This window comes from Mixophyes fleayi, chromosome 1 (assembly GCF_038048845.1).
Source record: "Mixophyes fleayi isolate aMixFle1 chromosome 1, aMixFle1.hap1, whole genome shotgun sequence".
NCBI classification, from domain to species: Eukaryota; Metazoa; Chordata; class Amphibia; order Anura; family Limnodynastidae; genus Mixophyes; species Mixophyes fleayi.
Genome location: NC_134402.1, coordinates 306164838 through 306180639, shown reverse-complemented (window position 1 = coordinate 306180639; position 15802 = coordinate 306164838). Strand labels below are relative to the sequence as shown.

General features: G+C 37.8%; 1 protein-coding gene across 1 annotated transcript; it reads right to left on the bottom strand.

The window, feature by feature from the left end:
- Positions 1–5533: 5533 nt before the first annotated feature.
- On the bottom strand, positions 5534–12122 carry TM9SF1 (transmembrane 9 superfamily member 1). The gene is made up of 6 exons (XM_075211156.1): positions 11629–12122; positions 10899–11215; positions 8119–8719; positions 7818–8003; positions 7342–7615; positions 5534–7111 (listed from the first exon to the last, which is right to left on the bottom strand). Exons 1-6 carry the CDS (start codon positions 11630–11632, stop codon positions 6718–6720), a joined length of 1776 nt encoding a protein of 591 aa, XP_075067257.1. The 5' UTR covers positions 11633–12122; the 3' UTR covers positions 5534–6717.
- Between the last annotated feature and the right edge of the window lie 3680 nt (positions 12123–15802).

Here is a 15802-nt window from a genome sequence, read left to right as displayed (position 1 = left end):
AGAGCGAGGCTGGGGGGCAGCGCCACCTGCTGCCTCGGCGGAGCGAACACCCGGCAACACCATCTGCGCTGAGCAGTTGTTGTTAGTTATCAGTACTGTGCTGTTACCGTGGGGTTAGGCATGATTTAACAAAATGTGAGCCCTAAAACGAATGCGAGTCCTAAATTCCAATAAATTACAGAATTTAAGTTGTAACTGTTTTTAACAATTAATGACCGAGCTTCTTCCATTTCATGATGACCAATTTGTGGTCTTGAAATGTGTCTGTTTTCATAGCAAAACCAATTTAGTGATTTATTTTCATGGGTTTAACTATTTATGGCAGTGTTACTAGTGAAAGCATCATGGAAAGAATATTTTACCCTGTCAGTTTTTCTTTATGCAAGTCCATAAATTAAACATTTATTCCACAATATTATCAAAACAAAGCACTATAACTTTGAGGAACACAGTTGACATTTTATCCTTGCAAGTTTACAGGATTTCCATGTCTTTATTAAAAGTTTGGAGTGCTTTTGTGGAACTAAGGAAGGTTTATTTGCAATAGAATGTAAACATGTCTAACTTTTTAACCTTTTTCGTGCAAGTAGATGAGACACTATTCTTCTTCTATTACAATAGCACATATTTGCATATAAATATATAACATAGAAATATAGACTCATGAGAACTGCATTTACACTGCATTTTGTGACTGAATGTTGTGTGGATCTGTACATGCTGTGCTTTTCAGGACCACAGCACTATCACCATGCTTCTGTAGTACCCTACCTCTACATCAGTGTGTCATTCAGCACACATCTTTCAAATTATATCCATCAACATTTTATTTTGCCATGCACACCACAAATTTGACATTGATAGCTTTAGCAAGAATGAAGAACAAAAACTACAGCCTAGAAAGTAAGCTTCTGTATACCTTAATTGAATCATGGTGGCTAGTCTACAATACAGGCCCCTCTTCTTGCTTGCTAGTGTACAAAGAATTCTAATTCCTAGTGACTAGTGCACATAGCATACCCAAATTGCTTACTGAATCCTTGTGACTAGTGCAGTAAACACTCCATCCATTCGTGCTGGATAATATATAAAGCAATGCTCAACCTTAGCTGCTAGTGTACAAAATGATTCCCCATGCCCATTCCTTGGGAGTGGTATAGAAAGCAGACCTTAATTCTTGTGGCTAGTATACAAATAGAATCTTAATCATGATGTCTAATGCGCCACACAGACCCCAGAGTAAACCCCATCACAAACATTTCCTGTGACTGTCATTTTGGTCCAGAGCCACCCAGTCCAGTAACACTTACAGCCATTAATACTGCAGGTTGTTAGAGTTCCCATTTCATCTCCTGCAGTGGGCTCCATTGACTAGTACAAGACAAACACTGCTATCACCAATGGTAGCAAAGGTTGTTCCTGTAGCCAGCAGTGACAGCAGAGTGCAACTAATACAGTTGCTCTTTGCTGTGATAGTGAAAGATACAGGGCAGCCCCTTAAAACTGGGATTGTCCTCACAAATGTCTGGTCTCCGGAATGGGCACTGAAATCTGTCTTTCATAGCCCTGGTTTCAGTGCATCTGCCAGATGACAAAGCATCCTGATGTAAGTGTTGCAGTGATGAACACACCATAAGCACACATCACATCTCCTTGAATTGTAATGTGGAGGTGATCAATATTGACAAATTGAAACATTTTCAGGTAAAAACATTTCCAGGGACATATGTGATGGCTCTGTATCAGTAGTCTTGCTTCGCTGGCTCCTTGGTCTTCAGTGTGATTTTACATCCACTGTGAGACAGAGCAGGAAGGCAACTTAGCAACAGCAGACCTTCCTTGTTATACTGCCACCAGCAACATGTGTTTTTCCACTGTGCAGCGATGTAAGTACCACTGTCTGTTTTTCCAGATTGACTGAGAAAAGATCACAGTTTTGACATAATCTGGAGTAAGCTTCCTCCCCACATTAAGGTGATTTACTGAAGATGTACATTTCTGCCAGATTGTCAACGACTGATTTGCCTGCCATATAATTCTATCAGCGATGAAGAAGCAAAATTGCATTTTTTTCTACAAGTTGGAGGTAAGTTACATCTTTCATATATGTCCCCTGTGCTAACCTAAATTATGCAAATACATTTTTGATGTTACATTCCCTTTAAATGGCTTACAAATTAATTTTTCTCAAAATACAAATTCAATTGCATCCAGGTTATAATTTGGATAATGCCATAATGAAAGGTGATATGAAGCATGCTTGGCTGACATGTCCAGTTGTCCAATATTTTAGTCCAAGCCATTTCTAAATTATTTGTATCACCCAGTTTAAATATACAGCACCATTATGGTGTTTATGTAATCTTCCCTTTAATTCATAAAATAAATTTCATATATGACATAACAGATGTGACATACCACAGTGTACAAAATGTTAGCTCCTTGGGAGGTATTTTGGATTCATCTTGAAGATTGATTATATAGTGATACAAAATGCGTTTAAAATATAGAGAAGAATGAGATACAATACGGGGCTCCAAGAAAAAAATAATTTCATTGTAATTTATTCCCTGTGGTTCTTTATGAAGTTGTTACAGCTGCATGCAAATAATAATAGTTCTGCTTTGTCATTTTCTGATATTTTGTTACTTCATAACTTCTAAACTTCTGACATAATCAGTGTATTATCTGTAAACTGTTAAAACATTAAATAAAGAGATTTAAAAAAATATATATATATATATATATATATATATATATATATATATATAAAAAAAATTCTCATAGGCAAAGGATACTCACATTAAACAAACCAGAGCATTCGCTGGTAACTGCTATAGCCTCTCATAACTATTATTGTTATTGCTTATTTAATTAGATATGTATTTTTCTCTGAGAATATATGACTTACACACAAGTGGAATCACGCATACCGACAGACCTCGGTATAATAAATGTCCAAAGCCTTTTTTTCTTTGGGACAAGCGACTGCTGTAGACTTCATACTAATTATCACACAGTGTATACTATGGGTATGTTTTGTTTTGGAACACAAATGATATAACAAAAAGAGATACTGTGATCCTGGTACCTGAAGAACTTTATTCAGTTTTGTTGTGTCCAACAACCACTGGTGGACATTGGTGTAAGATTGTCCAAAGCATTGATATTATCAACACCAGGTGAGTGATTTTTATTACTAAAAAGTAATTTACTTACTATACGGTGTACACTATTATACTCTTTTTGATTCTACACTAGAGCTTTTTTCTGAACTAGACGAACCACAGAAGCAAGGTTGTAGGTTTCTCTCTTCCTGGCTGCTATCCTTGACCCTATAAGCTTGACCTTTGGAACTGGTTACTTCTACGTTCTATTGCTTATTTGTGTAGCACCACTCATACTATACACCAATGTACCAAGGATATGTAGTCATTCACATCATTTCCTGTCCCACTAGAGCTTACAATCTAAATTTCCTAACACACATATAGCTAGACTAGGGTCCATTTTGTCAACCTACCCATACGTTGGACTGTTGGAGGAATCCCCATGCAAACATGGGGAGAACATACAAACGTCACACTTGTAGGAGCCCTGGGGGAGAGGGAGAGGGAGAGGGAGAGAACGAGAACAATATACATATCCAAACATGTTACAATTTCCTTACTATCGTCCATCTCCAGATGCTGAAACAGAAATCATCATTCCCTGTGGGTTACGGTCAAATGCATCTTAAGCATCAGACGCCTATGGCGAAGATTCTCATAATCAAACTCTATTGGACACGCACATGCGAGAATCCATACAATGTAGGTATGAGGACTTCCAATCAGACATGGACAATCCCCTGGAAATAATGGTTACCGGCAATTTAATAACATTTACTCATGCTAATTTTTTTCCTATTCACACATTCAAGAACAAGAATATTGTTACAGGTGGTACATATGGTGAAAGTTGGCATCCATCACATGCCAGAATTTGGGTAACATAAGTGAGAAAAAGGATAAGTACTAGAAAAGGTAGGATGTTTAATCAGGAATAATATGCTGCATACTGCTGGATATATTAGCCACCAAAGCCTCCCCACCCCTGACAGCTATGTATCATAAATTTAATTCCATCAGCCTTTGCACAAGAATTATAATATTCCACACACTAAGTAAACCTGGACATCAAAACAGTATACTTTAATTGTAGACAAGTCACTCCCAAATCGATTTTTGCTCTACCAAATAATGTTACTCCCACATGATACTTTGATATGCTGGTAGCATTTATGATTGTGTCACTGCCTGTACATAACAGACATAGAAGCCATGACTGACATTCCATTTCATACCAGGACTCCCCCTATCTTGAAACTTTTTTTGTTTACATTTTAGTGTTAAACAACTGCAGGAATGCTGTATCATGTGCATAAGTAGCCTCCATTAAAGCATAACATTATAGACAAACTACATGTTTTTATTTTCATGTACAGTAAAGACTTTTCCTTTGTAAACCAAACTTGCCCACTTTTAATTTTTTAAATTCTGGGAGATCCCAGAAGGGGTAGTGGGGGTGGGGGTGGTGGTTGAAGTTTAAAATTTGGCCCCATCCCCCGCTACAAAATTGTCATTACAAAATAACAAAATTCTCCGCAAATCGCTGAGGGTTACATCCTGCCCACTTCACTAGGAAGTGGTTAGAACGTGGGAGAATTGTCTGCTCTCCCAGATGTCCGGGAGACCTATCCGGAATTTGGGAGTCTCCCAGACATTTCGGGAGAGTGGACAACTATGTCTTAAACATGACAAGCCCTAAGGCGTTTTAGCAGGAGAATTTTTAATTATCCCTATGGCAGCACTGTTAGGCTGGGTACACACTACAAAAAATTTCAACAGATTTGTTATCACTAACGATTTTACAAATCAGCCTTTTCAGTCAATTATCAGACCAATGCGCCGATAAACAACCAATTGGCCCGATATCACAGTAGTATGTATGCTCCAGCGATGAATGAGGATCGTTACAATGCACAGATCATTGTTTCATGGGGTTGTTCAGAAGAACTAAAAATCATGTTTAGCTATGGAACGACATCCTTCACCCTTGCAGTGTGTATGCATTCACAACGGTCACTGTGTCTGTGTTAAATGTAGAGAGTGCTGTAGGTAGATTAATTTGCCCATGCATTCTGAGTCTGAATATTTTGTGTCAGTCACAGAAGCCAACAAAATTTATAAGGACATTGTGGAAAAATCAAAGTTTATTTTGTGTGTACCCTGCCTTTTAATCAGTGTGACAGGAATGAATGAATATTGTGATATCATTCTTTAAATAACTACACTGCTCTTGGAACAAAAAAAAAAAAGCACAGATCTGAAGGTAAATTGTGTATAGTGTGTACAGATGAATCAGCAGACTGATTGGAACTGCAGTTGTTTGTAAAATCGTTAGGTAAAATGTTTTTGTACTGTGTAAGCAGCCTTACTTAAAACCGTATAATCCTCTACCAATTTACATACAATTAGACCTTTCACTCATATCAATTCTTGATTATATCAGAGTAGCACCTTTATTCAGAAAAGTACTGTACAAGCCATACAAGTAAATTATTACCCCCGCCACACCTTCTAAGTTTATATTACCCCTGTTATATGGTTCTCCATCTTGGCTGTGAAAAGACTTGTTTCACCTGTTGTATGCTTGCTCTGTTCATTAATCATTTAACTCAAGTACTTTGCTATTTCAATCCACCAGTTTTCCTTTGTAATATACATTTACTAACGATTGAAGCAATTTCTCTAGTGCAGCATAGTTTGTGTGTGTTCATGTGGTTTAGCTAAAAATGGAAAGTAGTCTAACTTTTCCAGTTAGAAGAGAGGCGTGAAATAACTTTAAGATAAGGAGCTCTTTTGTCTCACAGGCTCAATATGCAGTTATACTTATACACACACGCAAGCAACTTGAGATAACTGTTGTCCTGTTTAAAATGACCACTTAAACCAAAGATGAATTTTCTGATGGAAACCACTTGAATATGATCAAGTTTTGATTATTGTTTTTTGTTTTTTTTTAATGATTTTGTAAAAAGGAAACCAAAAGATATAAATATATTTGTACAGAAGTCCAGTCAAGTGCAGGAGAGACTGACAAGAAAACAGACCAGAGAGCCCAGGAGATAATCTTATAATCATGACAGGTTGAAGATTCCACTGACACCAGAATGTGGGCCAGAGTGAGTGTAGACTCTGACAGGCAGCAGAAACAGAGGATTTTTTTTTTCTTTACAAAAGACAATCTAGCATTCCTTCAAGTCAAAGAATGAGACTGCAGCAGCAAGTCCAAATGAGTGGGAGACAATGGAAGCAATCTCTGCAGACAGACAAACCTAGCAATGTGAGAGGCAAGCATGAGTAGAGACATTTGCAGCAAAGGGAGACTGATGTGTATTAAACCTTTATGCAAACCTAGTTTAAGACACTTTGCATCTCTGTAAATCCCAGTTCTCCTTGCCACTCAAACCTCTCACTACAAGACACCAATGGTTAGTCTCCTTTTCCAAAAGTTCTCTCCATGTGACTCTCTCTCCCAACTCCACATGTTGGCTGTTTTTCTACCTGGATTTGCCTGACCTCCCACTGTATGACCTCTTGCTTTGCTTCTTCCTTTGTCAGTTCATTATGCCATATGTAGCTTTCAAAGCACGATGGTCCCTGGTTCGCTATCTCAGTCCATCTTGAAGTTCACATATATATAGCGAATGAATCGAAGTGATGCTATGAAGCTAACGGTTCCAAGCATGAGGAAGAAGACATAAGCTGTAAGAAAAGAGTACCCAAAAAACTCTACAGTTTGAACAACCCCAGACATGTTTGAACGACGCCAGAAATAGAAGACCGAGTACAGAAATATAAAAGCTCCAGTGGATCCTGTGCTCAGAATGGAACGCCACCACCAGCGATAATCTTCTCCTGAGAGCTGGAAGTAGGTCAGTGCCACAGAAATGCAGGCACCAACACTCAACAGGATGGCAAATACAATGAACAGAATTCCATACAGTGTGTACTGCTCCCTTCCCCACACAGTAGCAAAAATGTAATAAAGCTCCACCGAAATGGCACTGGAAGGAAAAGAACAACTAGTGAGATATATAGGACAATGGAAGGTACACTGTAAAATATTGCCAGATAAAGTGATAAGCAGAAGGAAAAGCAATAAAGAAAAAAGGGATAGATCATCATAACCAAAAGTGCAAGCAAATAGAAGAAAAATTAAGCTCACAGGAGAGTGAAGTAGCACAGCAATCTGTGAGAGTGGACAGCAGAGAAAAGAAGACAAAAGTAAAGATACCTGAATGGTAGGAATCCTCCAATCGCCATGTGGACTGGTGCAGACTTGTACCAGGGCTGAGTAGGAATCTCTCGGGCAATGTTCTTAGTCCGACATGGAGCTTCAAAGTATCCTGCACTATTTTTACCAAAGATACCTCCGATTACAGTAAGGGGAAATCCAACCAAAAGCCAGACAGTGATCAGGAGAAGGATAGTGGTTGCTGGAAGAGCTTGGGTTGATCCATTGGCCCAATGAACTGAATTTACCACGCTCCAGGTTAGGAAAAATGGGGCTGAGTATAAAAATGTGAGAGTCATTATGAGATGGGATAAAATATGCATGTTACACCAAAAAGAACATTACAAAAAAAAAAAAAAGCAAAACGTCATAGTTTAGCAATAGGAGTATTTAGAATGGATCTGGATTGAAGACATTTAGTGGAATGTAACTGACTGAAAAGTAATAAAAATAGAGTATTACACAGAGTTTACTACCTGAGAAGAGGCTAGTAGTGAGTACAATGTTCCACACCCAACGATCTCCACCCATCTGCCGATAGAAATTACTAGACACATAGCCGGAAACACAACAAGTGAGTGCATATAGCAGGATAGCTGCTGAATTGATAGCACCGTGTCTGTGCACATTAAACAGGCCCAGAAGAACCATGACTATAATACCTAAGAGGAAAATGAGAAACAAAAAAAAAAAAAACTTTAACAATGCAGAATGCGAAACAGATTATAAATGCACATATGATGGAAAAAAGCATATAAATCAGAACTTGAATCTTACCTGTCCCAAGTGCCAGAAACTGTGAACCTACACCAAGAATAGCACAAAGTAGACTTCGATATGGTGGGAAGCGGAACACATCTGTGTGAATAATCTTCCATCCATTATCTCCCTGTTCCATGTCATCTGTTCCTTCCTCATCTAAATTGTAACGTGCCATATCACTCTTAAGAACACGCATGAGTATGATGACCACAAATCCCAAAAGCAAGAATACCAGCACCATTGAATTAATGATGGAGAGCCAATGAATCTCCAAGCTTTTGGGAAAGAAGCTGGAGTCTCTGAGACGGTCACCACGTCGCTCATAGTTAACAGTGGTTGGAAACCAGCGCACACTGTATGTGTGTGTCAAGCTGAGCGGCTCTGTGACATCATCCAAGCTAAATGGTTTCACATCTCGGACACTAACATTGGCAAATATGATATGGTCCTCGTTATATTCAATGTTGAAGTCCAGGTGAGACCACAAGCCAATTTTATGAGTATGTGGCAGGAATCCACTCTCCTCCATGTAGCCCACAAATCCACGAATTGGTATGTCATCCATCACAAACTCAAAGTAGTATAGTTCTTCAATGGCTTCACGCAGCTCCTCCACCTTAAAAATAAAAAAGTTGTATAACAGTCTAAGATAACATGAAAACCTTTAGACAAATAGCAATCTCCATAAATGCAGGGTTAAAGATTTTATCAGCAAGCTAACACATTGCAAACTTGCTATAGTATCCATCAGTATCTATCCAGGCAAAAATCTAGGAACTCTGAATGACTCAACAACTAGGGAGGCCAGATATCCATAATGGTCAAATCCTTGGTGGCCAAATGCTGAACCCTTTTAATAAAACATTAAGAAAGATACTGACAGATTTAACCCATATTTGGATAATAAAATTAAGCAAGAGGATCTATTATATAAAATCCAATTATAAACTCAGGTAGGTAATTATAACATTATGAAGTAATATATTGTGCACTAAAATTTTAAGAAAACCAGGAATAAGATCCAGTTGGTCAAGCTCCAAATCTTGCCAAGTACTTTTAGGACTTTAACGAACCACAAAGCGAATGCTGATTTCAGTGCATTCCCGACATATAAGTTAATGTGTATTGTACTTTAAAACATTACATATATACAAGAACACAAAGTGGAGATGTTGCCAATAGAAACCAGATTCTAGCTGTCATTTTGTAGAATGCACTAAATAAATCAAAGCTAGAATCTGAGTGGTTGCTATTGGCAACATCTCCACTTTTGCAAACCCGCAGTTTAGTGAATATAAGCCATTGTGTGAAATTATATATTTTATTTTATCTTTTCATTACATACACACATCCCTGGGCATTGCTACGTTAGTTTCCAGGGCCTGGAATTCCTGCCATCTGCCCTTTGTTTTTTAAATAAGAAAACTGTAAATGTACACTGAAAGAGTATTATTTTCTGAGAAAAACCTGAATGGTTCTGTGGCTATATGCCATCATGTATGGGATTTTTCACTAGGATTTCTATGCAAAGGTAAGAGTGATTAACTGATACATTTTTTGGCTGTTGTATCTATACTTTAATCACTTGGAAGCTGTGTCACTACATGAAAACCATCTAATTAGGCATGTGCGTATGTTTTGGTCATCTCATGTTTATTGATATCATACATGTACTGTTCTCCATATCTTTTAGATATTTGTATGCGTGTTCTATGATTTATGGTACAATTAAGAACTGCATGTCTTTTTATGGAAAGTTACCCATATTGCCCATGTATATACATATTCTGTTTTTATTATGAACATAATATTTGCCAACAGATTTATCTAGGGTGTCTTACAATTCACTGACAATATTATTTCTTAAGAACTGTTTGCAATGTTTTTAGTGTATGTATTGGGACAAGTGCACAAAAATGTGTCATTTGTAAATTTAAAAACAGCAATATTGTATTTAAGTGGTATATAAAGATATATATATATATATATATATATATATATATATATATATATATATATATATATATATATATATATATATATAGACTGTGCATGCATATAAAATGGTCAAATACACACGTTTTGAATTCCAAGAAAACAAATGTGCACACTGTATGACAAAATCAAATGCCATGTTATGTGAATATTCTCTAAAGCGGTGTAAAGATAAAAATATGACCACCATTTTTTAATGCCAAAAACCCATTTGGAATCATTCAGAATATTATTATTTTAACTGGATGCCACACAATTTACAAATATATGACAAACAAAAAACTATAAAACAAGCGGACAGAAAGGTGGAATGTGAACATTCTAGTAGATTAACATAACTGGGAAATAATCTTATGTTGAAGGCACTGCAAAAAAGGAAACAATTTTACATTAAAACAAGGAATAGTTGGAGAAACCTGTGCATTAATCACTAATTTTTAAATACTTATACATATTTCCTTCAACCTATGATATGCAAAACACCTCCAATAGCATCTAGCATATATTAAGCACTAGCAAATTAATTGTACTTTTATTTATTGTTTTTGGCTGTGTGTCAAACAGCAGATGCCACAAAAGCAGTCAAATGAATTGGTTTATGGACAGGGTAGTGCATATCACAGAGTGCCAACAGAACGGTATTAGAAAAGGCCATGGTAAGGCTGAAAAACAAACAAAAAATGCTGACCTCTGCGTTTTATTTCAGTGCATACAAGAACACCAATATGGCTCTCAAGAAAAGAAGCCAAGTACATAATCTTAGCATATGACATTTTCTAAAGAGAAAAGAAGTAGCTCACCTGACTGACAGCCAGTTTCAACTCACAAAGTGTGTCTCTTTCCACATTAACTCGAAATGCAATCTTATACATAGACTCTGCCATTCGGTCTCCATCCAAAACCTCTCCCAAGGTCAGGCTCTTGTGGCGGATCTGTGTGGGGGCACACACTGGCAGCTGATAGTAGTGATAGGTTTCCTGTGGGTTGTGGTATGGTCCCACTTTATTTACATAGAGCATCACTGAATCACCTTGCTTGTACTGATTGCCCCCTGCTGATGTCGATGGAACTAAAAGCCACACACAAAGGAGGGCAAGAGTGCGCTGGACACACATGTCTGGCAAGAGAAGAATAATAAGAATAAGAATAAAAAAAAAAAAAAATAAAGCACGGTTTTACCAATAAAAAAAAGGGGTCTGTTGCAGTCTACAAAAAAAGCTTTACGCACAACAGTGCTAACAGGGTCCCTTGAAAATATCTGTAGGAACAAGTTTATTAAAGGGTTTTATTTTTTACCGACATACTAGTTGTATAAAAATGTGAACTGAATATAGGAGATTCCCACCAAAAGCTGATTAGATTATAACTAAGATTCACAGCTTTACATATTATTTAGACCAATATCGTGACAACAGTGTTCATGTCATTATCAGGAGTGTGGCTGCATTTTACAGTGGATTTAGTCTGTAGGTTCAACCCAGGATACCAGTGCCAGTAATGCGGTAATAGGGATCCCCAGTGGATACATACCCATTACAGGTGACGTAGCTCAGGTGGTGTAGCCTCTGCTCTCCAGGATGTCAGTGTCGCTCGGGTTGTGGATCGCTGCAAGGAGTGGGCTCACTTCCTTATTACGGTGCCTTGTGGACACTTGTGTTGTGCAATGTTGTTCGGTACACACCTGTCGGAGCAGCAGTGGGGCTGTACGGCACGTTGGCTGGTACACACAGCACCGTGCTTCTCGTTGTGCTGTGGCCGGCGTCCTATGCAGCCAGCCCCCTCTTCCTACCTGCTCTCCGTCTCCAGAGTTCCTGTGACAGCTACTGGGGGGCCTCCGCTCTAGTGACGTCACGGCTGGATCCTGCTACATCAGGCGTACGGGCTCCGTACCCTCCCATGACCGCCCCCCTCGCATTGTATCATACGTTTCCTGCCCTCCATTGGCCGCTCTCCACGCTGATTTCCGCACACTGACCGCTGCGGACAGATACTCTGTAGGGGTCCTTCAGGCAATGAGTTAGACACCCCGAACACGTCAGCAGCCAGCAGATTGGACCTGGAGGTGGGCGGTGCTCCCGAATACCACTCACTCATCATCCTGCCATGAATGAGCTGCTGTAGTATCACAGTGATCGTCGTACGCAGCGTATGATGGGAGCTCCGCCACACTTCAAAACGCATAAAAAATAAGATTTAAAGTGAAGCTGCCGAATACACAGGAAGCAACAATTCTACGGTCAAAGGCAGTAATCAGGGTATTAATTCATTAGGAACAAGTGACACACAAGGCGCCCGCAGTGATTTAGCTAGTCTTTAGGAAATAGGTAGGCTGCACCCTCATAAATATTGGCTCAGCCAGTAAAATGAAAATTTTGACTGTGACAGACTTAATTTTGATAATTTAACATGTTGTCAAGGGACTTGGTTAGCAAGATGAAATATCTATATGCATCAATGCCAAAGGACAGGTGGAGGGGGACGTGATGACGCAATTCACAATTCTGTCAATGGTATTTCTTGAGTGGTCAGTGGCAGAATAAGGTGTGTCAATATGGCCTGAGAGACAAATGAACACACGCAGGTGGGGGTGTTGGATAAGCTCTGATTTATAAAAACAAATCAACATCCATATATATTGTGCTTTAGTCATGTAGACATTTTAGCACTGCGCAAGCGTAAATCATGAAGTCATTCATCAGCAAATATTAAACAAAACCATATACATATCTTGCATATACTGTTTAGAACAGGACATAAGTGTTACAAATCATAGTTGCAGTTCATGCATGTCCATGAAACTTGCTAAAAACATAAAGCGTATTGTAACTTGCTTATTTAGGCCTAAATAATATTCTTTTTTTTCCTCTGAACAAATGAAGTTAACGCTTTCACGTCCATGCACTGCGGGGGTCGGGCCTGATAATGCTGACAACACTTCATGAAGGCACCACTTACTTCAGAAGATGCCTCCTCGAAATTCTGGAATCTCCCAGGCAGTCATGGAGAGTAGGCAACTATACCTATATGTTTGAATGCTTGAGTTGAATCATTATAAAAAAAATAATTTGAGGAAGAGAGGTTCACACTTGCCCTCATAAGGGGCCTTATGGCTCCAGGGAAACATGCACTGAGTTTTTTGAAGCAAGGTCCTCAAGTATCACATTAAAAATAGTTATCCCAACTGCTGCAAGTTTTGATTGGGTACAACAGGAAAAACGGTTGAATGATAACCTCCATTGCAGCATGTGTGGGAGTCCAGAACATGCTTTCATTATGAGTCTATTGTTGTAACCTCAGATTAATATATACGAACTTTAAAAGAAACTGGATATCTGTGAGACCCTTTCTGCATAAGACCACAAATAAGTACAAGTATTTAATATCCCCATAATTGGGTGCATTACTGGTACATTTGTGGGTTAATACTACGGTTGGGATGAAAACAAAAATTCCCTTACTATAGCGATATTAATATATTTATCACAATAACGTTAAATATCAAAATAAATACCTGATTGGTATTTGTTTAAAACAGCATTCTAGTGACGTTTGTACAATACACAGTGTAGCCTAATGACTTCTATAAAATACAGTGACAATTCTAGGGATCTCTACAATACATAGGGATAATAGTAATCTGAACTGTCAGATTAGCCTCATGCATTTATGCCCCCATACCCTATGTATCATTAAGGGACAGAATAGTTCATAAAATATATGCTAATTTTATAGTGCTACCAGTCACAAATAGGGATCATAAAGATGTTCACGTGCTATATGCTGGTATGTTTATCCTGAGCTAAGATCACCTCGGTGTGATCGGTTTTCAAAATAAAGGTCATTGATCTGTATAGTGAATGTGGTGCACACTTTCCCAAACTCTTGCCACACCATGAGTGATGCTTTATGCATCCATGGTCTTTAGGAATGTGCCAGTGTATGCTGGCCCCTTTATCACATTTAAGGTCAGCCTCTGTCTCTTACCTTTAAATGTTCTCTTATTTGGTCTGAATATGAACAAAACCATATCTAAAGCCCCAGTAAAAAAATATCCTTTTTACCCTAGGAGAAGAATTTTTAAGTTACACATCTTGGAGAATCTTAAATAGGCAACATGCTTGGAAGGCAGATCAAAGCTAGTTTTTATCACAAACCCTTACTCAAAAAAAAACAATTGCAATCACGTGATTCGGTACTGTCTGCAACTCCAGTGGGAGCAAGACTCAAAGTTTATGGTTGTTTTATCTCAGACAACAAGATCAATTAATCAGAGATGCCATCACCTTGAGTTCAAGTCAAATTCTTCTGACAATATGTTTGTTCATCTCAAAGTTTCAATAAATAATACAAAATTAGCAGACGTTATCTACCATTCTTTGCTTCTTGATGTTCAAGAATTGCAAGGGGTGCAATAAAGCATATCTAGGGGTGTGAGGTAGCGATAGTTTTTTAACTTTTAGATTTGTAATATGATTTTGACTCGACAGCACTATGTACTCATGGAACCCATGATACACTGGCAAATGCTACGTTGATATGACCCCACTACTACCCTCTCTATTTTTGCCACTGCACACTTCCCAGTGCAACGAGAAATGGGTTGAAACGTGCATGTGTTTGCATATGCTGGGTACAAACATCAACGTGAGTTTTTGGTATGATACATTATTTTTAGACTTAATTTCTTATTTTTTGTATCTTCATATACATATTTAAATGTTATATATTAGTATTTTATGACTGTCATAGTATATGTTTTTGTTTACTTTTAGTTATGTTAGTTTTTTGGAAACTTCTTTGTTTCAAACAGTTAAATAAAATAAAAAATATATGTATGTATTTTTCAATAAATACATTTTTTTGCAATAAATAAAATTTCTTAGCAAAAAAATCTGAACACATTTTTCAAGGGGGTGCGAAAACATATTTTGAGATTCAATGGGGAGCTGATCACTAAAAAAGTTAAGAACCGCTGTTCAAGAATATCCTGCAAGACGTTCAGAAACAGAAACTTAGGAAAGGTGTAGACAAACAAAGCCCAGGAGCCAGGTTATTAAAGCACCTAAATATGTTATGTTGCCACATCATTTGGGAGTAATTTCTATTAAAATCAATGAATGCACATTTCCTCTGGCTCAAAAAAAGGATTCTTCTGGTCCCTGAATTCTACATTATTTTTCCCATCCATGACTTAGGAGTATATTCACCTCTATTTGCAGTGAGGAAAAATTCCGGGGAGTTTTCTGCTATGGTGGAACCAATAAACCTACAGGTAGAAATATTTAGGATGGAGTAAAATAGTATCACTGCAACACACTTCTGTACCAAAGATTGGACAGTGAAGATAGAGTTAACAGAGACTCACATTCACATTCAAATTTTTCAAAATGAAAATAAGTACCTATAGTTTGGCTAAACCTCAACTATTTTATTCTCTATCTTTCAACAACCACTATAATTTTAGTTAATGGTAGCTCTAGTGGCATCCTCAAGTATACAGGGAATATACATTTTTGGTTAGCTCAACAACTTCTTTATAAAGGGATATAATTAAGACATACTGCTATTCTGCTATAAATATATCCTGGGGACCAGTGGTAAATGTAGGTAAATATTCCAACCATAAACACAAATGGATAAAAAGGAGAGGAAAAGACTGGAACTGAGTGTGTGAGAATGATATAGTGCACAGGTAAATAAAATA